Source organism: Pleuronectes platessa, chromosome 5, assembly GCF_947347685.1.
Source record: "Pleuronectes platessa chromosome 5, fPlePla1.1, whole genome shotgun sequence".
In the NCBI taxonomy this organism is placed as follows: domain Eukaryota; kingdom Metazoa; phylum Chordata; class Actinopteri; order Pleuronectiformes; family Pleuronectidae; genus Pleuronectes; species Pleuronectes platessa.
The window spans coordinates 4,512,972-4,538,473 of NC_070630.1; the positions used below are offsets into that span (position 1 = coordinate 4,512,972).

At 41.8% G+C, this 25,502-nt stretch overlaps 3 protein-coding genes across 3 annotated transcripts; all 3 read right to left on the reverse strand.

Moving 5' to 3' along the window:
- Positions 1 to 3,144: 3,144 nt before the first annotated feature.
- Positions 3,145 to 5,004, reverse strand: LOC128440725 (protein FAM181B). Its single transcript, XM_053423534.1, is given in 4 exon segments — positions 3,145 to 4,743; positions 4,745 to 4,804; positions 4,806 to 4,971; positions 4,973 to 5,004. Coding segments are annotated over 4 exon segments (1,239 nt in total). The 3' UTR covers positions 3,145 to 3,762.
- Positions 5,005 to 9,065: 4,061 nt separating this feature from the next.
- On the reverse strand, positions 9,066 to 20,507 carry prcp (prolylcarboxypeptidase (angiotensinase C)). Its single transcript, XM_053423533.1, has 9 exons — positions 20,075 to 20,507; positions 15,498 to 15,638; positions 15,313 to 15,414; positions 14,926 to 15,107; positions 13,898 to 14,055; positions 12,904 to 13,076; positions 10,544 to 10,711; positions 10,244 to 10,431; positions 9,066 to 10,052 (listed from the first exon to the last, which is right to left on the reverse strand). The coding sequence occupies exons 1-9, from the start codon at positions 20,258 to 20,260 to the stop codon at positions 9,842 to 9,844; spliced, it is 1,509 nt and encodes a 502-aa protein (XP_053279508.1). The 5' UTR covers positions 20,261 to 20,507; the 3' UTR covers positions 9,066 to 9,841.
- A 607-nt stretch (positions 20,508 to 21,114) lies between these two features.
- On the reverse strand, positions 21,115 to 25,444 carry rab30 (RAB30, member RAS oncogene family). The gene is made up of 5 exons (XM_053423537.1): positions 25,316 to 25,444; positions 23,878 to 23,976; positions 23,698 to 23,781; positions 23,425 to 23,608; positions 21,115 to 22,773 (listed from the first exon to the last, which is right to left on the reverse strand). The coding sequence occupies exons 2-5, from the start codon at positions 23,968 to 23,970 to the stop codon at positions 22,523 to 22,525; spliced, it is 612 nt and encodes a 203-aa protein (XP_053279512.1). The 5' UTR covers positions 23,971 to 23,976; positions 25,316 to 25,444; the 3' UTR covers positions 21,115 to 22,522.
- Positions 25,445 to 25,502: the final 58 nt, after the last annotated feature.

Consider the following 25,502-nt stretch of genomic DNA (forward strand, 5'->3'; position numbering starts at 1 on the left):
TCAGCTCCGTGCCCACACAGATCTTGTTAATCACTTTGACAAACATTGCATCTCCATTGTGCCACAAATCAAAGCCGGGATGCAGTTGTGGCTCCATCAGTGGGGCCTAATCTAAATGTATCAGCTGGTGTCAACTCGGGGACAGAAAATCCATATGCCTTCTATGTCTATAGTTAGCCGTATTGCAGGTTGCCAGATATTGTTCTCCCCTGCTAATGACATAGGATAGTGTTGGCCAACCTGCAAACAGAGGCGGACAGTGGGAGGCAAGGAACGATTCCCTGGGAATATTGGTTTTAAAGTAGAGCGTGTGTTGCAGTGAATATATACATCAATATATTATCAGAGTCAGCTATTTTAAAGGTTCAGTGTGTAGAATCTAGTGACATCTACTGGTGAGGTTGCATGTTGCAGCTGAATACCCCTCGCCTCACCCTCCCCTTCTAAACATGACAGAGATCCTGTGGTAGCCTTCAGTTTTTGTTTTAGTTTGTCCAGTTTGAGCTTCTGTAAAAAACATGGCGGCCTCCGTAATGAGGACCCACTCATGATGTTAACATAATGGGCCCATTCTAGGGTAAAGAAAAATAACAATTCGTACAATTTAGATGAATCACACTAGTGAAAACATCACTAAGATTATTTCATTTTCAATTTCTGACAAATAGATCCTTTTCACCTAATTCTTACAAATGAACCTTTAAACCAATGCTGAAAAGGACTGCTTAAAAAAAACACAGTTTACAACCATTCACTGCCTTCCAACCTCATTACTACAGGAGAGATTAATTTAATGGAACAAGAACTAAAGGAGCCACTTACTTCTGACCACACAAGGCTACAATTTCATACATATCTCTTGCATCAGATAGAAGAGCCTCTCTCTGTAATGGGAGTGGTTCACGTCAGGTTTTCAGTGGAACATTACTGCCATCTGGTGTATTTGTTGAGAAGTTTCTCGTGGGCCTGTGGGTCCAGCACTGAAGACCAAACAGTATTTCTGGTCCTCTGCCATTTATTTTATGTAATTGAAAATTGAGGGAAGCTATGGTTGAATAAATTGAGCAGAAAAACTGAGTTTATGTTTCATATTTCATCCGTTACACTTTACAGCATTTCACAAAAACCCCACGAGGAGGCTGACGGCTCCTTCTGGAACAATAACAACCTAATTACATATCTCCAGTGGAACTCTGAATATAAGTGAGTTCAGCTGTAGAAAATAAACATTGTTTACCACAAACCATATTAATAATATTGTGTATTATAGAGAGTGCTGTACCGGCTGGATTAATCAATCACAAGTTATTTAATGGATATAGTTTTTTATTGCAGTACAAATTACTTTCAAACTGAAGAGTAATATAGTTTTTTTTACAATCCAGACCAACAACTCAGTATAAATGTCACAAGCTTTTTATGAGAATTACGGCTCTAAAAGGCCAAGTGCAAACCAACTGCCTCTGAGCTGCCAAGTACACAAGAATAACTGTGTACTGCTGTGCAGATCGCAGTATGAATGTGTGTACATGCATGACTGTGATGTGACGGAATGTGTACTGAGGCGGACGCTTTGCAGTACTTCAGTAGAAATCAGGTGACAGGGCAATCCTGTAAGTCCCTTCTTAAAAATGCACTTCTACTAAAAATCCTTTCCAGACTTTATCTGAGCTGTTTGTTAAACTGTAATTAATTTATTTTCCGTGTTAATGTGATTAATGGATTTATACTGGTAGAAGTACCTAAGAGATTGGCTCCAGCTCCCCAGGTGACACTTGAATGATAAGTGGTTTAGTTTATGGATGGAGAAAGCCTGTCTGGATCCAAGTTTTCTGATCTCTAATATCAATGATAGAAAAAAAACTAAAAACAAACCTCTACCAGAAATACTACTCTTTAATTATTGTATTTCTGGCCTTTATTATTATAATTGTTGTTTTGTAATTAAAAAATAATAATAATTAAATAAAGGTAAAATAATTATCAATAGAAAATGCAGTCGCTCGCAGCGGGACATCAGAGGCAAAGCACTGTGTTCAGATTTAGTTTGACTCGACAGTCTCAAACTGACACTGAGGTTTGCCTCCATGTTGGAAGTTAAACGACTGAACCACACAACCACCAGGGGGAGATAATGAGGTACACACCAACAGAAGGATCCTGGTATTCAGATCCAAGAGGGACTGACCTCCGGTGAGAAGGTTATAAGTTTAAAAGTCCAGTCAGCTGACCTGAAACACTACAGGAAATGATTATTAGCAGGAAGCCCATATTCACGTTTTGAGCCACCAAATGTAGTGATTCTGTGGACTAAAGAGCAAATTTCCTAGAAGCTGTTGCCATGATGTCTCCCTCTTTCCTCCTTAGTGGAAATAAAAGGGTGTTTATTGAAAAATGTGTTATTTAAATGTCCGTTTTTTGAAGGATTTTAACATTTGCATGAAATTTCCCTTTTCCCCCTTTTTTTAAAAGAATCTTTGAGGTATTTAAAGCACTGAGTGTTTATCAACCTGCTTGTGGCCCCAGAAATGCAAATGCAAATTAATCACGCAGCATTGAAGGTTTCCTCCAAAGTGCTAAAAGGACTAAATGTTTCTCCTCTGCTTGTTTAAAGATGTTTCCCCCTCCCTGGTCTTTGCACATGGCGTTTTTCTATGTGCTCTTTACTTATTACAGAAATATTTTTATTTTTTAGACTGGAATTCCAAGTTTTTGTGAGAAATTGAATTAGAAAATTTTGAAATGGTCTAAAATCAGCATTGTATTGATGTTATATAAACATGAGTGCACAGATTAGAAACAATTATTATATAATAATGGACTACACCTACATTAAGTTACTGTAATGTAACGTGTGAGACCTGCAGTTAACATTACTTAAAATGTGCTTTTTCTGTACTTTTAATTATATTGTATGTGAAGTGGCTCAATTCTTTCACAGTTGCATTGAATTACATTAAAATATTAATTTGTCTTTCTATATTTCTTCATCCAAATGCAGCAAATTACTTGTATATGACTGTATTAACAAATTTCAGAGACATTTACCTTCGCCCCTGCAATCTTTTTCTGCTTTGTAATATATTCACACACAAAAACAAACTATTTTTTCACAGGAATAAAGACCAGCTTTATTTTTTCTTCTTCTTACAATAACTAGATACATTAAAGGCTTTTCCCCAATGAAAACAAACAAACACATGCAAGTAGTAAATGTGCATCTGAAAATCACTTCTGAGCTGTAAATGCACCAAACACTGTTGTAATCACAATCTCCACAAAATAGATTTCCCCGTCTCCTCCCTGCACCGATTTGTTACTAATAGGAATGAAAAAAGTGCCTCGCTGAGAGATTGTTGCAGCATATTTCTTATCAAAATGTGACAAACTGTTTCTATAATATAATTTCCCTAACATAACAGATGCCTAGTGAACTAAACCAACAACTACTTCTGCAGCTTGTGTCTGTTTCCTTATTGTCTTAAATACCAAAATGTATTTTTCCAAAAACATACCTAGCTTCAGACGTGTTTTCGTTCAGTGTCACTCGAAGTTGCCTGAGATAAAGAAAAAATCACATCCACTTGTGTAGAAAATGAAAGTGGCGTATTTAAAAGTACATGGCATCAAGTCATTTTAAAGAAAAGTCAAAGTAAAACATGTTTTTCTGAGGGACACAAAATTCTGCTGAGCAGGGACGACATCAAAACTCTCTACTGTTAAACTCGTCACACTTCTAACCACAGAATTGTCAGTGTTTTCTCATAGAGACGAATAATTAGCTCTGTTGTAACCACCACTTAAATCGTAAGTGACCTGAGGTATGGAGCAGTCTGTGAAGAAGTTGGGGAAGGCCAAAGTGCACAGTGCGTTGTCCTCCAGGGGCCCCGGGGTGCCGGCCTCAGACTGACAGTAGACGGGGGGCTGGTCCGGGCCTGTTCGCAGGTTCTCCCCGGTTTTCTTAGAGGGTCCAGAGCAGCTAGTCCAGGGCTCCGAGTAGAGGAGACCGCTGAGCAAATGGTGAGCGTCGTACGAGGCAGGATCCAGGCCTCCCATCTCCGGCTGCACCCGCAGATGCATGTTTTGATAAAGGTCCTGTTCACTGACCATGTTGCTGTAATCGGGCCCCAAGAGCTCGAAGAAATCCACGGCCTCTGGGTTCCCTCGCTCCAGGTCCTTCAGCGTCATCCCAGACGTGGAGCTGACTTTGGAGCAGTTGGCCGGCTCGGTGAAGAAAGAGGGGGGCAGGTTGCGGTGCCTCAGGGGCGGCTTCTTGGCCTTTTCACCCCTTATATCCTTCACAGGGCTGAAGAGGGCGGCCAAGCTCTTGCTCTGTAGGTTGGCCTGGACTCCATCGCGTTTAGGCAGAGTTTTGCTCTGCACAGGGCTCTGCTGGGCCAGAGGGGAGCCCTGTCGTTTCACTGGGGCTTCAGCAGCGTTTCCTGGTGTTATGATGCCGGTGCACCTCTTGATCTGCTTCTGCAAATACTTCCGGTGGTTGACTTTCCTTTTGGATTTCACCGGCTTGTCCAGAGCCAGCTTGATATTGCTGGAGGCCGAGTCTATGAAGCTCAGCAGGTCCCTGGTGGTCTCTTTGTAGTCTTCGTCATTCTCTGCCTCACCCAGGAGACCCCCGTCCAGACCCTTCTCCACGTCGTACTCCACCACAGAACCCGGGAAGCAGAAATTCATGAACTGAGGGTTCATGATCGCAGTCTGAACAGCCATTACTCTGTCGAGGCCCGGCGGCTACACCTGTGGCATCCGCTGTGATCCCTGATCCAAAAGTTTCCTCAAAGCATGTCTATTTTCTCCCCCCTGACAAGCGCTCGGTCCTGATGCTGCTCATGGAGCTCCGGTAAAAATTCCAGAGTAGAAGTGAGGGACTCCGAGGGACGTGAGGAGATCTTAGGGGGGGGCTGGACTAATGATGTCAGAACATCAAAGAGGAGGGGCAAAGGGACCGCGGGACTTAACTCTTTGCTTGTGCCCGACCACCTGCATCTAAGAGGGATTTGTCTGAAATTCCCTGCTGAGTTGAAGACAATAACCTCTGTCACAACTCCCCCCCCCCCCCCCCCCCCCCCCCTGCTTTAACTGTTAGTGTGTGCCCTGAACCACGAAACGCTCTACTGAAAGTGGAGGATATTACTGTAGCTCTTAAACTCTCTAAAACAATGTTTTTAAGTTAACTGAGTTAAATCCGAATCCGCAGCATTTTTATTATCCTAATTCCTGTTTTCTTTTCTAAAAAACTGTAACTGTTGTTCATCTCTTTTAATGCGTATCGTGTCTGGGTTACCAAATACAAGTTAACTTGTAATCGAATTACTGTTCATTTAGCCACTGAAACAAACCCGGCATGAAAAAGAAAAAGAATGGAGGCTTTACAGTACAGAGAGAGGCCTCTTTTCTGTGGGAAAATCTTTGAGCCCAAACAGATGCCACAATCTGGAGGAATCTTCCCAACTGCTCGCTTGTGTCTTAATCTGCTCGTGGCAAAAGTTGATTTCTGGTGCATTCCCAGGCCAGTGGGAATTTCTGCCCTGGCCTGACAACTATTATGGGCTGCCTTTGACATAAAGCCCTACAGGGTCTAAATAGCCTCTATTCTTTGCCCGGCAGTGAAAGGGAGCTTTGTGCCAGAGATTCATTAAATTGCACCTCACAGCCCCTTCGTAAAATGGGTCTCAATAATGAACAGTCGATTTAACTAGAAAAGCTGCCGGAGCTGTTAATTTAAAGGGGAATAAAGTGCAGTTCGGGCTCAGTGTGCCAGAAGAAATGTTGACCTTACGGAATCCTGGGTATGAAACGTTCTGCTGTAAACAATAACGTATTACAGGAAGTGTCTCTGGGCTGTGGTGAATACATTAAAAGGGACGTGTTGTTGTGTTGCCAACGCTTTTTGGCCAATTTAACGGAGGAATTTCAAGTGAATTTCCAGAAAGATAAATCGAATATGCATTAAAAAAATCTGTAACTTACTGCTACACTACAGCACATTGTCTTTTCTTTACCAAAGAATCCTGTCCATCCCAACCTCTGACCACTTTAAGCTAAATTATTCCTACTTTAACATATTTTGAAGATTAGCTGCAAGTTACTAATTGAAAGGACATCGCTCCTCTTACAAATGAGCGTGTTGAGGGTTAGGGGTTGACGCAGAGTTAAGAGTTGAGGGACACACACAAAAAAAAAATCTTTCTCATGTTAATGAGGAGAAAAAGGGGACAGTGAAGCTGATAGCACTGATCTCATTATCTGTGGCCCAACACAAGTCTGTGAATGTAAAGGAATCCAGTCGAATCTAAGGAGGATTTAGAAGAAGAAAAATAGAATATCATGCTATTTGTACAGATGGTGGTTTAAAAAACATTTGTGACATTTCCCAGCAAAACCAAGACAAATATTACATTTGTCAATTCTAAACTTTTCACTTAATTAAACCTGAGCGGTGGAAGAAATGCAGATCAGCTGCAGCAGCGTCACAACGTCTCATGGAGCTGGACTTTTTGCTTCCCCTCTCTTTGCAAGCGGCACAATTTTGGCACAGTGACATCATCACAGTCATGGCAGCCATATCCACCTTTTTTTTTCCTCCTTCTAGTCAAAGGGGGCTTTTGGCTTTTGTGCTGGTGGGTCATTCACATCACAGAGCCTGACGCACAGATCCCGGAAACAAGTTTCTATTGTTGCTCAAAGGCTGAGAGGGCGAGAGGGGATGGGCTGCGGCGGCGAAGGAGGAAGAAAAAAAGACGAAGATATGTGAAGTGAGAACACAGCTGACGAGGTCTTGACTTGTTTCAACTCTTTGGGACTTTTATCGGGAGGTAGTTTGTTAATTGATTTGTTTAATCCCCGTAATGGAGCTGTGTTTGTTTCAGCGTTAATCACAAAAGGTCACAATATGGATTGCGTTCTGAGAATCTCATTTTGTCTGGACCTCAGGGGGGAGGGGGGGAAGTTTAATTTGGAGGAAATCATTAGTAATCTACTGCACCCCCCCCCCTCCCCCCTCTCAACACACACAACCAGCTTAAGTACCCAGATCCATATTGTTGAGATATAGTAAAACATTACCACCCAAAGAATTCACTTATTCAGCAGCACCCATCCCCGAGGGCGCGCGGGGGGGGGGGGGGGGGGGGGTGCTCGGTGCAACGTGACGTGACACACACGGCCCTAATCTCTTCCTCTACTAGTGTGTGGTCCCCGTCTGAGCAGGGACGTGCTCGCAGTTTGTGTTCCAGCGAATACTAATAACACCTTTGATTGATGGCCAGTGTCAGGGACTTAGAAAAGGCTGACAAAATTAATGACCTCTCAAAGGCCTGAGAAAAAGTTTAAGGAGGGCATTTAGTGGCGGAGACCCCGTCCTCCCCCATGTTTAGCTGTGTTCCTTTAAAGCGATGGGTGATTCAGTGAAGCCTGTGACAAAATGTGGGGAAATCAACCCGCATTCCTGCGCAGGACATGTTCCCCGTCCGTTTCACACGCTCACGTCACATCGGGGAACTTGTGGCTTTAATAGAGAATATGTGCAATGTTCATTATGTCTGTTTACATCCTATTTATTCAATGTGTTATTTTATTAATGTATATATTCAAATAACCACAATTTGTTTTAACCTAATAGTTTTTAGACCTAATTGGGAAACCAATAACCAATTCTAAGTTATATTTGTGATAGACAAACCTACTAATTCCCCAACCGTCTGTTTGTCTGTATGTGGAACTTGTATCTAATGAACCGTTTATTTTATTGGCTTCACTCTATAAAGGTATTTGGACGCTGGATACTTTCAATATGAATAAAATGTATATTAACAGGCGACCAGCAGGGGGGGGGCAGTGGGCCTTCAGTCTGTGGATCGAGTTAAACATTTCTTGGGTAAACTGCAGCTCTGGTCTGCGACTTGAAGCCTGCACCAGATAATATCTGTCCAGCCACATCATTTATGTTTATTTCACATTCATGATATCCGTCATGGCAACAACATTAAAATTCATCCCTATTTTGCAATGTGTCTACAAAGTAAAAGCGCAGCGTTCAATGTGTTGCTGCAATGCTTTATATCGAGTTGAATTACAGGGCTTTTATTTTGAAACAAACATCTGCCTATATGCAAAATGCATTTTTATGTAATTTTATGAAAAATACTGACTGCAGATAAACCAGGTAGGATGAACACAACGTTTTCTAACTTCACTCTGCACAATAGACTGTTAATAAAAAGCTCTGCACACAAACAATAAAAAGTGACTCTATATTATAGAACTGTTTGAGGAGGAATCACTAATGACAGGGAATAACTCTGAAGTGGCTCTGGAGCATCAACACAGTTCAGGCACACATTCCAAACAGGCAAGTTTAGAACCGACGATGCACTGGTGAAGTAAATCGTCAATCTTGGCTGAAAATAAAGAATTAGCAAGAAAATTTAAAAGTAGGAAGATGCGTTATCATGTGATTTGACCATTTGAGCTTTTTATCTTCACATTTGATCGGTGACTTCACGCTGAACTACAAGAAAAAATCTTCCCTCTCTCCCCGACGATCCCTGAGTCCATTCAGCCTCTTGCTATTAACCTCCCATCAACCCCTCTCAACTTCTCCGGCACCCCAGGAGTTGTATTAATAATATTACTGGCAGGGGGGGAACAAAACGGGGTCTGTGGGCGACTTTGGTGCAGCAATTTAAAGCTTTAATGGCGGCCGGTGAATGAATGTGTGCCAAGAGGGGAATCCCACAGGTCGGTCCACGGGGGTGAGGTCAGCAGGCGTAGCTGCAATAACCTCCCACCACTCACTTTATTGGCCTCCTCCGATTGGGTTTTTATTAAATCTCCAGCACATGCAATTGTTCCTGCCAGGCGGAGGCAACTTAAAAGCCCCGGTCGCTCTGAAGCGGGACAAAGAGTCCAGTGGACGGAACCACCTTACATCCATATATGATTAAAAGACATTTTGATCATACGGCGATATATTTCATAGATGTGTGATCAGTTTCACTGTTGGATGTGTTGACAGCTCATAAAGAATTTAGCGAGGAAGGCACTGCTCTTTGATCAAATCAATTTTAATATCTTTAAAAAAAAACAAATGTATTTTCTTTACAAAGTCTTTGGTGTCAGCTTTTCTCCTGAGACGTGTTGTTGAAGTGTAAAGAAGCACATTACAATAAAAAGACAAACAACAAAGACTTAAGGAGTGTCAATCTGAAGCAATGACATTAAATGAGAAAAATGACATGAAGATGAGATGGAACAGGAAGTGTCGCCCTGATTGAAACACAGATAAAAAGAAAATAAAAGCTTGACGACAGAGAGGCCGTGAAATGAGGATGATCGGAGTCTTTTGATGATTATTTGATCACATAGTAAAAAACTAAATAAAGATATTAACTGAACTCCATTGTGATTAAGACACTTTTCATTTTGGCTCATGCTAATAATAATTTACCTTTCTATGTTGCAGCAGTTGAAGATATATCATTTGGCATAAAGAAATACTGAGATGTTATCCTGGGGTTGTGCTGTATTTGGAATCCTACATTTTCCTTTGTATTTCAATGAAGTGCGTAAAATTGAGTCAAAGAAAAATTGCAGTATAAGACTCCAGCAATGAAAATGGCTACGTTATGAGGATAAAAAAAAAAAAAAAAGTAATTGACTTGAAAAAAAATCAATACTGATCGTAGATAAATGTGTGTTAATTTAATCTTTTAAAGAAAATCTCCAGCATTGATTTAAAAAGTAAGACAAACTTTGGAAAGAGAACCCTGTGAAATACCACTGATTAAACAAGTCAGGTGAAGTTTTTTGCCGCTTTGAGAGATCAGGGCATCGACACAGTTTGAACCTGCTGGATCCACTCCCGGAAATACTTCAGCTCCAGCGCCCGGGCTGCTCGGACCGAGGGGGGGTCCAGCTCGTTGCTGTAGCGCAGGTCCAGGTGATGAGCTCCGTCCGGGATCATGACAGAAACCAGGGAATCGGTTATGTTGTAGGTGACGCCACCAGCCGACCACGGGTCAAGTCCTCCGTTACTGAAACACAACAGACACATTCACGTTATGCAAACGAATGGACTTCCATGACACTTTCTTTAATATCACAGAGTGTAAAAGCCAAAATAGTTTTATGGGAAAGCCGGTACGTGGCATTCACCTTAGCTAATCTCCCTGCACTAAACAAACACAGGAAACCTTCTGTCGGCCATTTCCCAGCCAGTGTTTACCTGAAGATGATGTTGCTGTGAGCAGCGATGTCCTTCCCCCCGTAGACGATATCCGCCCACTCAGCTCGCGGCCTGGCGCCGAACATGGAGTGACACTCGTCGGAGAAGGCCTGGAAGTTCCACTCCTCGGGTTCAAACATGTCCTGGATGCCATCTGTGCACATGGGCATCACCATCTCCGTGCAGGCCTGGGGATCAGGGATCGGACACACATTGGTTCAGACAGGTGCAGCTGCCCACTGACATATTTGTGCACAACTTTATTCAGGAAATGACAAGGAGCGATCCTTTGTGGCGCACCTGGTAAAACCAGCCCAGTTCCCCGAGGCTGCCGGTGGCTGTCTGCGATGTGTTCAGACAGGAGGAGCTGCCGGTGTAGTTGTAGTAAACCTTCGCTGCTTGTGACACGCCGTGCAGGAGCTGGTGGTCGGACGCGGTGGAATCCAAACTGAGATACTTGCACACCACCTGGAAAACAACAGGTTTATAGTTCAGGTAAAGCAAGTCTATAATATCCCTTTTACTCAAGGTGGGTTATATCTTTAAACTCCATGAAGGCGTAGTTGATGGGGGAGCTGCTGACACCGTCGTCCTTCAAGCAGATTCACTGCAGGAGAGTTCTGACGCTCTGTGAAATTGAACAAGGCCCTTCTTGCTCAGTTACTCAGTTCTGCAAACTCTAGGAAGAGTCCTGCAGGTTCCAAACTTCTTCCGTTTCCTAAGTATCGAGGCCACGGTGCTCCTGGGAACACACCAAGCTTTGGAAATGGTTTCATACCCCTGCTCTGATCTTTGACGAGCCACAATTTTTACCCCAGAGGTCCACGGAGAGTTTGGGAACTGGTTTGTGTCAAATCCGATCAATCAATCAAATGCCCAATAAAGCCAGTTTGCCACTTTAGTAAAGATCACATCTCAAGGTTATTTCAAGTTGTGGGGTTTTTAACGTTGTAGCTTCATGGGCAAAAACTTTCCAACGTAATAAAGAGTGAAAACGTGAAGGGGTCTGAACACTGTCTGCAAACACTGTAGATCCAAGTTGTTTACAAGACTGAACATTGCTTTCCTGTGGCCCCTAAAGTGTTTTTCCACATAAAACGTGGTGGCGCCTGATTTGCATATGAAATTCTCTGGAATGAACCGGAATTTATTGCTCTAAACTTGGCACAAGAGGGAAGAAAAACGTCCACTAACTTAAAGCCAGTGATCTAAACGACAGATTTTTTTTTTTTAAATGTTGCATGCATTACTGCCTTGGCTGATTTCTCAGGATTAACAGGCTGAATGATAGATATTGGAGCTTCGGCGTCTGTTTTATTTTTCCGCGTGTTGTTATGGTTGCGGCGGCGGAGTTGGCCGTGGCTGTTGTTCGGCGCTCTCTTTGTGAGCCGGGGGGGAACTGGGCTTCCTTGTTTGGACGTTGGAGGGGAGCTGCGCTAGTGTGGAGTCTGTTACTAAGGCTTTTGTCTGCGGGCTGGGGAGGAGTTGGTGGTCGATGGATGAGGAGGGCCACAGACATGTCCAACTAAAGATTTATACCGTGAAAAAAAAAAAAAGAAACACTGCAATTGCTCCAAAGCATCTTCTCCTTACTTTTCAGATAGGATTAGGCTTATACATTCATCTCTGCCAACAGATTTCCCTCCTCTAAGCCCTCAATACCCCGTTCTCACACTCACTCAGATAATCACATTAGCTTTGTCATTAAAAAAGCTCCTCTTTGCACCCACTGCCTAAACTGCTTAAACCACCCATAGGGGTCGCATACATTAAAAGGCAAAGAGCCAAGAAAAAAAAAACACAACTCAAAATGGCCATTTAGTGTTTGTCTCATGTGACACAGTGCTCCCGGATCCTTTCAGCGGCTAAATGGCAAACATATAACAAAAAAAAAGAATGTATCGCTGTGGTGGAAGTTTTATTTTGAAAGAGATGTGTGGGGTGGGGGGGGCTCGCTGGGAGGAGTGCGGAGGCTCCAAACCGAATGTGGGGTCAATGGCGGAGCTCGGTTTATACACGTGACCTGCCGAGGTGACTGGTGGAATAAACTGCTCCCAAGTCTATCAGGCTTCCGATCGGCCGCTGGTCACTCACAAGCGTTTACATGGAAATAAATTAAAAAAGGAAATTTAGTTTGAATCCACATTACATGATTACAGTGAAGTATTTGTTCCATTCCCATTCAAATGAGAGCAGCCAACCTTTGTTTAACGTCCTCACGGGGAAATGTCCTCTCCTGAGAGGAACACCTCAGAGATCTGACGGAGCGTGCGACTGAAAGGACCCTCGCTACGAGGAGAGGAGGAAGAATGGTGGCTTACTTGTAGCAGCTCGGCTACAGAATACTTACAGTCCAAAGAGAAGAGAGGGCCTTATGAATATTAATGAAGTTAATTGACAGCTGTTGTAAACAAAAGCGGGGACGACCACAACAAACACTCAAACGCACAAACGTCTGAATCGCTCGTTCATTTCAAACACGGACGAGCTGCTTCAGCAAAGACAAACAAAATCCAGTGTAAAGCAAAGTTTAGTGAAGTTTAACTAGGGTTTAATTGCATTGGAGCATTTTTTGTACCCCTCTAAAAAGCAAATAATGGCGCAGATCTTAAGATACAGGATTTTATTTTACTATTATTACTATTTTTTTTTTTTCATACCTGGATCGGCCAGCGAGGCAGCGGCTGCAGGAAGTTGGCTTCGTACGGGTAGTCCACCATCGCCAGGTTCACCCACGTCTCCTGGAGCCAGTTCTTGAAGGCCACGGCGTCCATCTTGTTTTTGAGAGGGCTGCACAAACTGAATTCTTCTGACAGCCACTGGAGACCAGATGCTAATCGAAAGAGAACAAAAATCACATAAGTAATCACATTACTTATGTCTTTTTAATGTGCACTGCCATGTTAGATGATAGAGGTTCCTGAAGCTCACCGGAGGAAATTAAGCTGTCAGACTTATCTTTTAAGTTCTTTCTTAAACCGTACCTCAACTGGAAATGTCCCTGATTTTTATCTCAGCGATTTATTTGTCTTATTTAACTTTCGATTTGATTGATTTGTCGTCTTTATTACTACTTTGCAATTGTGTTTTGAAAGGTACTACATAAATAAAGTTTATTTTTATACTTAATATTAATATATTTTATTATTACACTACTTGTAAGTGACATTACCATTCGTTAACATGGAGGAGAGAGGGTTTATGATCAATACTGCAGCCTGCCACCAGGTGGCAATAGAGAAACTTTGATATGACTTATGGGTGTCAAATCGTCCATCTTTTCCTTAGTTTAGAGTTTACACAGAAAAGGTGTGGAGAGAGAAACTCTCATGCAAATATACAAATTGTCCCACAAAAAAATACCAGTGGGTTTCATAAAGGCAAATTTATATTCTGATTCTATCCCAGGTTGTCCTCTGTGGAGTTTAGACCCTGTAGTTCTCCAGGTTTCTGTAACAGCCGTCTGGTCCCAGGCTGTAGGAGATGATTGCACCACTTAACAAACCATATGGACAGAAACTCTCACAATCCAGAAGCCTCCAGCACAGAAGAGATAAAACTGGACTGACTAATTGTTTCTGAATAATTCAAGTACATCATATTTCATATAACATGACAGAAGAAGATAAATCAACCCACGAGCGTCTGACTCACCAGTGGAGGAGACGTTATTGATTGCCTTCCACGACTTTCTAATGTTGGCCTCACAGTTATAGCCGCTTCTGGCGAAGTCCTGCGTTACTGTTCTGTGGAAGTCGCCACATGGCACCAGACCAGGGAACTGCCATATTGGAGCGGAGGCCGCCAGAGCTCTGAAATACAAGAAGCAAAACTGGCTCTTATTGTCTGTGGATTCCATTTTCCCCCTGAAACCTGTGAAAAACATTTGTGCCGGATGTTTGCAAGAGGACGATAATGATCCCAGCATGAAAGTGAAGGAAACGCTGATACAAGCTCTGATGCCTAATGTCTCATGTTTCTGTAGAGCCTCTTGTAAAACAGTCTGTTGACTCAAATGAACATCTGGTGTTTATTACGAACATTAATTCACCGACAGGAGCTCGCGAAAGGGAAAAAAAACGGAACAGAAGTACTTCAACGAGCACTCAGAGGAATCTCTCTCTTTGTACTTCCACTCTCCTTTGGTGGGAAATGACCGGTCAGGTGAACGTGAGGCTGCAGAATCATCATTAAAAGAAGGCGTATGATGCTTTCTCAGTTTTTATTTCCTCTAGTGATTAAATCTTTTTTTTGTGTGTATGGAAAAGTTTTCATGTGTTTTCCTATTCACATCCATTCTGGGGCAAATACAACTTTCTCTTCCAGTGGCAAAGCACATCCGCAACATGGCTTCGCCTGGAGTTCAACTCTGGTGAACTTTGACCTTCAATCAACCAATTGCGTTGGTGTAGTTGACCCCCCTACAACGTCATTGGCTGTAGCTTTCATAGTGAACCAAGATGGAGGAGACACTGGTGCTAGCTGCGTGCTTTATGATTTAGGACATGAGAATTATAAAGTGTCCCACAAAGGAGAGGCTGCCTTGTTTCAGTGAGTTGGGGGAACACTCGACCAACAACTACCACAACCTTAAAACGGAAAACAGAACACACAACTGATTTCTGTGAGCGTCACATCCTGTTCTGCCAGCACACAATGATACATTATTATAAGTATATTACCCGACAACTACATTGGGGTACTTCATCCTGAGCCAGGCAGAGAGCATCCCCCCGTAGGAGCCTCCCACCGCGATCACTGGGCTGCGTTGAGCTCCGGGTAAAGTGCTCTTCAGGCTTTGAATCAGAACTGCAAAGTCTGCCAAGGCCTGCTCTGAGGTCAGGTAGTTCAGGTGTTTGCTGTCCTGCAAGAAAAATGACGAGTTTCGTTCAGAATTTAAAAGATGAGAACACAAAATTATTCCCTGGCATCGAAAGTGAAGTCTATTTTTGCACGGAATTATTTTAACACCTTCATCTAACAAACCTACGAGCATTTCAGGACAGATATGTGAGTAAATATCATTTTGAATTAGATTTCAATGATAGAATTAGAACTTCTTCACTTACACTGTAAGACTCTTGTCCAAATGGCAGAGATTCTCCATAGTAACGATGTTCTGCAAAAACCAGCATGGCGCCCAACTCCTCCGCAATTTCCCACATGAAGCCCTGAGGACAAAACAAAGGCAGGCGCTCGATCAAATGTGAGGCTGTGCACAGGGTACGAGAAAGTTAACAGATGGGATATTTACAGTATTGTTGCAGAACCACGTGATGTCGCCTTCGTTGCCCGTGTAGAATAAAACAGGACCTCCGGGCTGCTTCCAGTGGTTGTCGGCCACCAGGTATCTCTGTTTGAATGTGCCATCCTCCAGGAATCCAAAGTGATCAATCTGAAAAAGATAGAAAACATTCAATTAAATGTGTTTTATAATCCTCAATGAGTTCATATCCACTAACTGATCAGAATTATGATAATTAAGCTGAAATCAAGCAGTCAAACAAATGAGATCCAACTTGAGATGGCATCAGACAGACGGCAGGGGAATGTAATTATTTATTGTTAATTATGTTTTGTTTGAATGAAGAAGCTTTGATATTTTATGATTGTATTAAACTGTTGACAGTTGTCTGAGTGAACAACATGTTGTTTCTTCTATTTAAATAAAAACTTTGATACAGATGAAATGATGCTTGAAATGACGCTGACTCGTCCATACATATGTTATTATTTCTTATATTTAACATTTCTTAAGTTTTGTTTTCTCATGAATATAAATAGACCATTTCAGCATAAAATCAAAAAACTTTGATATGTTGTGATAAAGAAAATGTAGATAGCTTTGTAAAACACAAAAGATACAACATTAAACAACTTTTCTTTTGTCATGATTATATAGTACTGTCAGAAAATATTAAACAAAAACTATATTCAGATAATCTCTAACTTTTTCTGTTCCATTGTGAAATCATTATTCCACAAAATATGTTGTAATAAATCTGGTGCATGTTGTGTTAATGATTGTGTTTTAATTTGCATGAACTTACTGCCTTACAATAACAATGAGTTGCCTGTTTATGGCATACATGTTATAAACAGCCTTGTGATATCCTCTCTATACTTTATGATAGGTCTGAGCGATATGGCCAAACATTCTTATAAAGGAAACATTCAGTATCAATCAATATTGATAATTATCACTAAAAAATTTAATTTATTAATTATTTTAAGTCCAAAGACACATTTTGGCTCCTGAGTCAGCATCAGTAACTTTAACAGGTGATCTAATTAACTCAGAAATAGAAGTCGACTCTCTCTTGTGCATTCGTCACATGTTGTTGACAGAATATCTAATGCACCGATCATTTATTAATGTTCAAAACCAACAAACAAGCATTTTACAGTCCACTCGGAGGTGGGTGATCGGCGGCCGACACCTGGCCCGGGGCCAACTGTGGCGTTTTGAGATGACAAGCCCCCGGAGGTAATTAGCCCCAATTTGTATTAAGAAAAAGTTGGAGACAGTTTTAGGGGAGACGCCAAATTAGTTCTACTTTCGATGAGCTCCGAGATATCCTTTCATCACGCCTCAGGGATTCTGGGTATCTTCCCCCATTCAGCTATATTTCCTGTATTCTTAACAACAAAGGCGGAAAGAAACCAACAACTTCACAGAGACGACAACCCCTACGATGCAGCGGGGTCGGCCAGCCCTTGAATCGGCCCCGGCACTTAATACAAAATGCTTTTGTTTTGTTTCCTCCTCCTCGTCCTCCTCGCTCCCTCTCCTCCTCGGTGGATACAAAGGAGGCAACAATTTTATGAGCCAATGACAGCAGAAAGATTCGGGGACCTCAATGTGTTCATTCAAGCCTCCACTCCTCGGTGCTTGGCAGGGCTTTTAAGTGCGAGGGGGACCATGAGACGGTTTAAAGGGGACGTTTGGCAGCAGAAGAAGTTGCACTGGTCGTCCAAAGTGTAATGTCAGAATTCTGTGAACACATGATTTACGTTACTTGTCGTTTATATAAATCACATATTTGTTTATATTTCATGAGCTGGTTTCCAGTTGTAGATCAACTGGTAGATTTTTTTGGGGGGAGTGAAGCTCTTCAATTATTGAGAGTGGAGTTCCCTTTGAAAAATATTCTTACAAACAAGCAAATTATAAAGTGGGTGAATATGTGGAGTGCTTCATCAAAAAGGACCCCCGCTGAATACTGCACCACTTGCACCCACTCAGTATGCACATCACAAAACCCCACAAGACTGGTTTTGTAACAAATCCACACACTCTGATAAGTAGCGCCCCCGAGTGGCAGCTGCAGGCAGCACTTGAGCCCTGCTTGTCTCAGTTAAGATTCTCTACACACACCCTGCTTGGCATGTTGGGCCAAAGCGTGAACTGTTCCACTGGAGATTAAAAAGTTGCTTTTGTTGTCCAGGAGTTGGAGAACATGAGGGAAACGAGCACGGTGAAGGACAGAGGTTGATTTGGAGGATGCTGAAGAACACTTCCATTCATTGTCTGCAGGGAAAACCCATTCGAGGAGGATTTCCTCAGGACAACTGCTGGATCACTTGGAGCGCTCCTCACTCAGAGAGCGAAGGAAAAAGGACTGTGATTGATGATCATCACGGCAAAGACCCTTCTGGGACTGACAAGAGGAGAACAAGGCTGTTTTTTGTTGTACGTCTGGAGAAGAAGCAGCAGTAGCTTGATAATTGGTTTGAGAAAAAAAAAAAAAAACACACAGATAAGACAATGGGTGTGAGGAGGAGGGAGGAAATGGTCTTCATCATCTTGTCAGCTCGGCAGATCAGGCAGGAAGTGGTGGGCTGGACCAGGTGTGGAGTGTTGGCCCCGCGTCCAACCTCTGTTAACAGTGTCTAAATATAACGTGTGGGGCTGCAGCCTATTGTTCTCCTCTTTGTTGGTTTATCTGATAGTTTGATTAACCGATTGAGTTCATCGCAATTTCTCAAGAGCCACGAAAACAGAGATATTAAGAATTACCGAGATGTAAGACAAAAAAAAGCAAATCCTCTCTTTAAAAAGTCTGAAAACATCTAATATTTGTAAATTGTGTAATAATCCAATATTCCTATATACATATAAATATATATATATACATTCTAAAGTCTCTTTTAATGTATGTACTTCTACTGCATGGGGTAGGCTGGTGGGTGGGGGTTGGGTCTTTCTGTGGGTAGGGGTATAACCATTAGATTTGTGATGTGTAATTGTATAATTGTATTGATTACCCAAAGAAACCAATGAAAAACTGTTAAACATATTTGTAAATTGTAAAGTGCATACGTGTAAAGAGAAAAGCAAATGGATAGCAGTCAAAAGAAGAAAGATTCTGGAATTTGGTCGTTCGTGTCTCTACACTTTTTAGTCTCAGTTATAAATAAAATAATTGTTAACAGGTTTGTAAGGAAACAGGTTTAAATGTTCAACAGAGTTTAACCTTCAAGGTTAAACTAGAGTGTCTCTCAGTAGAGCACAAACCTCGGCCAAGGCCCAATAGTTCCCCTTGAATTTATTCAAGCGTTTCAGCTGCAGTTTATGTATCTTCCCCCTCCTCAGAGATCCTGACACGTTTACCTCGGGCAGCTTATAGAGCACCTGAATGCACCGTCATCACTTGTGGTAACTTCATCACAGCGTGAAGTGAAGCAGCCGATTAATCAGCACACGATGACAGTGAAGGATGACCTCAACGCGTGAGTTATGAAGACAAACGCTGTGTCTTGTGATCGTATGAGTCAGGTCCACATGTCACTCGATGTGACGCCTCAGCAGGCGATCTCATGCTCCATGAGGGAAACGTAAAAGGCTGAAAGAAGATATCGTGTTTTAAGCGTTTTTCACGTTCACTGGACCCCGGAGACCTTTTCAGGCAGCAAGCCAGGAGCGATACTTTCAGTGCATGCTGGAGAAAACAGAGCTGATTGTGGAGGCTTTCCCTTCACTACAGGAAGTCGGGGGGGGGGGCGGGGGACGTCGATTGTCTGCAGACACAACACACGGACAACTTCTGCAGCGCTAAGTATATTGAGCATATTAGAAAGAGCAATAAACGGTGAAACTGTGAAGCCAATTTATGTAGTGGTTAACCAGTATTCATCTGATAATATGAATGTTACTATAGCCAAACACATCATCTCTATCTTATTATAGTAAAATACACAATCTATTACTTTTTTATTACATGTATAGTCAAACACACATTAACAATCTTACTAATAGTAAAACTTACTATAGTAAAACACTCAATATATTTCTTATTATAGTAAAAACAGTATAAGCAGTATAGCTTCAATAAAGCACAAAAGTTCTTTATAAACACAGTAATTGTTATTTGTATTAGAAGTATTTTTATTTTTATTATAACATCAATCTTATTGTAGTAAAACACTACTTTATGGATATATTAAAATGTCATAATAGCATTATAACACCAGTCTTATTAGTATTATTGTATTGTTTTACATTAAAGGTTGAATCAGGTCAAAAACTAGGAACTAGAATATTTCTCTTCATTGCAAGAGAAGTTTCGAAGTGAAGTGAAAGAGGAACAAGGAACCAGAAGCTCCTGTAACGTTTCACGTGACAACTGATTTCGCAGCACTTAAATGGCACTTACTTAAAGCACCTTGTAGTTTTGCTTTGAAGAAATTGTACTTTCTTGATTCTTGTTGTTCTGGGTTTGTACTCTCATGGTTGAATGCACTGATGGTAAGTCGCTTCGGATAAAAGCGTCAGCTAAATGAAAAATGTAAATGTCAAAACTGATAAAGTTTAAACAGAAGTGAACTCACCCTCTGGTCAAAGTACAGGGTGGTGTAGTTGATGGGGGTCTCCGCGGGGGGGGCGAACCCCCCCAGCCTGGTGAAAAGTTGGGACTTGAGCGCGAGCACGTGCAAAGAACCCAAACACAGCGTCAGGACGCAGAGAGCCGCGGCTCTGACCCGAACCCGCGTCCCGCAGCCTCCCTGCTCCATCATCTGCAGCCTGTCACACGTTCTCAGCTCAGACTGACTCACAAGACATGAGGTCCTCTTCTTCTTTCCCCCCCAGAACCCGTCACAGGCCGGAAGTGACAGAGGACTCCTCGTCAGGGATCTGTCCCCGGGAATCAGCAGCTGGTCGGCGGCGTCTCGTCAGGAAACACCCGCTGACATGTTCACGTGTTCGAGTTCAGCTGGAGGCGGCGAGTGGTCAAAACAAAGACACTTCCTGTGCGAGCAGACACACGCGCAAGGGATGATGGGAGTCTGAGTTCCACACGTGAGGACACCTCTGAGTGGAAAGTGTAAACCGGAAGTGTCACTGAAGCGTTTATCTTTGGCATATAATCGTCATTTTTAAATGTTTATATAAATATATGGAGACTGTTGATATTATGTATAATCTTTATACAGCGCCTGAATACACCTATTTCTATATTAGAGGTTTATTTTTGAAAGTATACTGGAAGTGTCACTGTGTTTATCTCTGTCATGGCATTAAAATACACTTTAAATGTCGTTTAAATCTAGAGACCATAATCTATATATTATAGAGTATTATCACTGTATGGGAATAAACATGAATTCCTATACTGCGGCTTTTATTTTGAAACTATACCGGAAGGGTCAATCTCCACTTCAAACTTGTCAAAAGGGCAAAACAAATGTTATGTATAATAATTTTATTTAGAAAATATACTGGACACGTCACCACGTTTTTCTCTTTCTTAACCTTGGGATACAAATTTAATTTATATATTAATGGATTTATTTATTTTTTAAAACATGGTGGAAATTCATCAGGTTAAATTAAGAAAATCTAGAAAACGTAGAAACACAAGTACAAAACATGTAGTGTAAGTATTTAATGTTAATGTACAGAGTATTTTTTTGAGATTATTTGGTACACATAAAGGAAAAAGAAGCACAATATCCCAATAGTGGTTTCCTTTGCATTTCCCACACTGTGTTGACAATGGGATGCAAGGATTTAACGGTCAGTAACTGCTGCGACCAGGCAAAACAAAATGCTCGTCAGTTGTACATTAGGGATTACTGAAAATAAAAGGTATAAAAAGCAAAGTGCCGAGATGTACTACAAGTCTGTACAACAAAAGAACCTAAGTGTTACAATAAAAATAAGTGTGCAGTAACTGGCGTTGTGCAATACAGTACAATACAGGTATGGCAAATATATGAAAGATAAAGTTAGACACTACAAAATTATGGTAAAAACATGCTGGACACATTTCACAATCAAAGCATGTGAAGTACAACGAGTCAATGGAAACTACATGGATCAACGGCTTCAAAAATAAATGAAGTTTTACACTTTCATGGCTAGGCAGCAACAACGAAGGCAGAAATATTCACGACTATGGGTTAAAGTAACAGCTGATGGTCAAAAACAATGTCAAGTGATAAACTGTTCATAATTTCAGAGGCCTTCCAACTCGCTTCATACTAAATCAACTTACTGCAAGCACACAAAAATAATGTCACTTTTTCAATGTAGCATCTCTACGCGTTTTAATTCATGTTTAATCCGACAATTAAAAACATATTTTAGCAGCAAGTAAAAATCTACTGGGAACAAATATTTTCACAGTTTGTAATGACAGGTGCAAATAACTACACAGAAAAATTAGATTATGAAAAGTTAATAACATTTTATGCAATTCTCAGAGCTGAAGGAACCGGAGTGGGAACAATAAGTCGTAAAGATTGTGCAACTGATTTCAGGAAAAGTTTGCGACGTTTTCTCGCAACTCGATCGGACTTGGTCATCTTAAAAACATACCGTGTGTAAACATTTTGTTTTACGGTGAACCGGTCACCTCCAAAGATCGGGGGAAGCTTTTTGTCAGCTCGGTTGAATCTGTAACAAAATACCTGGTTGAGCTTTTTCACTCACATAATACTGCTGGTGAATATTTAATGACAATGGAGCCTAAAATCCAAACAGGAGAGTTCTGCCATTTCAGCGTGAAGAGGACAAAATTGAGCCCTACTCGGATCCTCGGATGCATCAGGCAGACAAACACTTCACCCTGTTGCACTGAGGATTATGTTCTCCATAAAGAACTCAAATTGACGGACTCCCTTGTACTGCTTTTAAAAGGCATGGGACTAGAAATGAGAGAAATTAGAGGCTTGATGCCATCTTGGAGGGACGGAGGCATAGGGGCTCAGCCATTTGCTCTCTACAGTCAATGGCTACTGAGTTAGCACGGCCAGAAGCTCGGTCTGGAGCTCTGTCTAATTGAGGCTGCAGCAGCTCAAGTAACTGATGGCTTTACCCTCGCCGGGCATCGGGGCAGTGTCATTGTTATCCAGCTTGTTCTGCTTGGCCTCTCGGATGAGTTCGCAGGCCAGGTCCAGGAACAGTTTCTCCACGTTGTCGGACTCCTTGGCCGAGGTCTCCAGATACAGCATGCTCTGAGACTCAGCGAAATCTTCAGCCCTCTGTCTGAGGACCTCCCGCTTCTCTGCCAGGTCTATTTTATTACCTGTAACGCATACAAATGTATCTGTCAACACACGTAACAAGACGTTTACGTAACAAGACACAGAGAAAAGAAGACTTTCTGAACAGTGGTGGGTGGGTGGGTGTGGATCAGGCAGATGGAAGTGGAGTGGGTGTACATGTGAGTGATTCCTTTCCTCAGGAGTGACCAAAAATCCACAAACACAAAAATAAAAGTGAGGTCTTTTGCAAATCTACACACAAACACACTCTGATATTTGCTCAGTTATTCATTTCCAATGCAGATTTCCGTGCAGTGAAATATTTCCCCTGCTTACAGGAAACGTCACGTGCCAAGTAAACATCACATTTAAACTCTGATGGCAACACAGTCTTTACACAGCTCTGGCAGCAGGTAACGTCGGCCTACAGGTGGCTAGTAGCTCGAGTCCACATAACAACAAAATGCTTTTATATATTTCAGTTGAGTTTACTTGTTAACAGTTGCATTGTCCAAAAAATTCTCATCAAAACCATCAGATCTGGGTTAGATCTCAAGAAAAGGTTCTCAAGAACAGAAAAAACCCGAATGATACCCAACCCTACTTAGAAAACCAGGTGAGCTCCAGTAAAATACAGTGTGTGCAACTCTTCAGATTTCCCCAGACGAACATGATGTATAAAGTTTTCTTACCGACTAGTATAGTCACCACTTGGTTGTTGGCATACTGCTCAATCTCCCTCAGCCACTCTGGAAGGCACCTGAAGGAGTCCTCACAGGTAATGTCATACGTGAGAATGAGGGCGTTGGCACTACGGTAATAACTCTGAGTGATGGAGCGAAATCTCTCCTGTCCAGCCGTGTCCCATATCTGCAGCTGGAAAAAGGAAATATAGGAAATGAGCAACTCAAATCGTCCAGGCACATACTTTTGTTTAACATAACAGGATTTTCATATTTGTGTACCTTGACCTTCTCCCCTTTGATTTCCACGGTTTTAATCATGAAATCTACTCCGATAGTAGCCCCTTGTCCAGGCGGGAAAAGGCCCTGAAATGAGATTTTATATTTTATTGAGATGAACTGTGTTATAACTGCAAACTCAGTCGCGCAAATATATACGATATATATATATATGATACCAACCTGAGTAAAGCGCCGGACAAGACACGTCTTCCCAACGCCAGCATTTCCTATCAGGACTATCTTGAACAGATAGTCATAATCTTCCATGCTCATCCTAAACTGTGAAAAAAAAAGAGAAACAGAAAGATGAGAAAATGCATTGAAACCGATTGACTGCATTAAAGGATAATGAGCCATTTCTGTAAAGGTCCTGAAGCAAGAAGGAGGGAAAGAGATCAAACTGATATATTGTTGTGGAATCTGTAAACAGCTCGACGGCATCTCTGATGTTTGCCTTGAAAAATCTTTACCAGCAAAAATCTGAGATACTAAAAGTGAAATAAACTCACTTCACTTGTACAAATAGACTGGTAGGGCTGAAACATGTGTATTCATAATATAATAACGTGATCGTTATCAACCGATAAGAAGGTTTTCGCCTTGAGGTCCTTTTTGGCCATATGACCCAGCCCTTTTTACACGGCTCTAATATTTCACTGATACTTCGCCCTTCTTCTTTTTTTAACATCACATGATGTTTTTGCAAGTTTTGTTTGATTCCTAATGTTTTTGCTTGGGTGCAGTTTTCAAGGGGCCGTGAATCACTTCAAAGGGATCATGATGTTTAGTTTGTTATCGTATTCATTTCAGTGAAATCCTAAAAACAATAATGCTAAAACCAATATTATACTTTTACTTATAGCATGTAATAAAAATCTAAAACAAAGCATCTGTAACACCACACTGCATCAACACATAAAAAGGAAAAACAATATATAGGCTAATTCAAACAGGAAAAAACAACATATAGTTTTATGTAAACAGTTAAAAACAACATGCAGGTTCATGCAAACAGGAAAAAACAACATATAGGTTAATGTACACAGGAAAAACTAAAAATCGGTTCATGCAAATGGGAAAAAACAATAAACAGGTTGATGTAAACAGTTAAAAACAACATGCAGGTTCATCCTTCTCCGCAGTGACCGTCTGCAGCATCGTGAATTCGGGCCTGTACGTGAGAAAACTAAGTATCTCTCTGCAAAAGGCTGAATCCAACCCTGCAGGACTAAAGTGAAAAATCTCCTGATGATGCACTGAACCTTCTCTCCGGGTTGAATTCAGCTGGAATCATCCGCATGTGACAATAAATGATCATTTCCCCGGTGTCGCATTTTTCCTCCCATCTTGTTTCCTAATGAAATGTAACAACGTTCGCATCCCGCTCGGGGACTCGATCTGGAGCTAACGGGACTGTTTAATCCTCGTTTTTCCTCCGTTATCCTCTTGGGTTGAGACCCGTTATAAAGGGCGCAGCTAGCAACAGTGGCTACCAGCAGCTACCGTGCGGCTGGAGCCATTTTGGCTCAATCTGCAGGAACAGGAGGGAGAAGGAGGATAACAAAAAAATAACATAAAGTCGGCGTTTTGTATTTGAAGGAGGAGATTTTGCACTTACCCCCAAATACACGGGGACGTCCCCGGACCCTGAAGCACTAGGTATGCATAGATCCGGCTCAGGAAACGGGGAGAGCCACTGATGGGAAGAGCATAGTTGTTCCTGTGGCTGTGGAGGAGGAGGACTGTTCTCAATGATGTCATCTGCTCACATGCAAAACTCCACTTCATCCACATCAGTGAGAACC

Bases quoted from the DNA above. Each gene is read 5' to 3' on its own strand.
- prcp (XM_053423533.1), bottom strand. From the start codon at position 20,260: ATGATGGAGCAGGGAGGCTGCGGGACGCGGGTTCGGGTCAGAGCCGCG. The intron at 14,056-14,925 runs GTAATATACTTA...CTTGTATTTCAG, and splicing joins TACCCCAATGTAGTTGTCGG to AGCTCTGGCGGCCTCCGCTC. The intron at 13,077-13,897 runs GTGAGTCAGACG...TCTTTCGATTAG, and splicing joins CAATAACGTCTCCTCCACTG to CATCTGGTCTCCAGTGGCTG.
- rab30 (XM_053423537.1), bottom strand. From the start codon at position 23,970: ATGAGCATGGAAGATTATGACTATCTGTTCAAGATAGTCCTGATAGGA. The intron at 23,782-23,877 runs GTTGGTATCATA...ATCTCATTTCAG, and splicing joins TTGTCCGGCGCTTTACTCAG to GGCCTTTTCCCGCCTGGACA. The intron at 22,774-23,424 runs GTAAGAAAACTT...TATGCGTTACAG, and splicing joins AGTGGTGACTATACTAGTCG to GTAATAAAATAGACCTGGCA.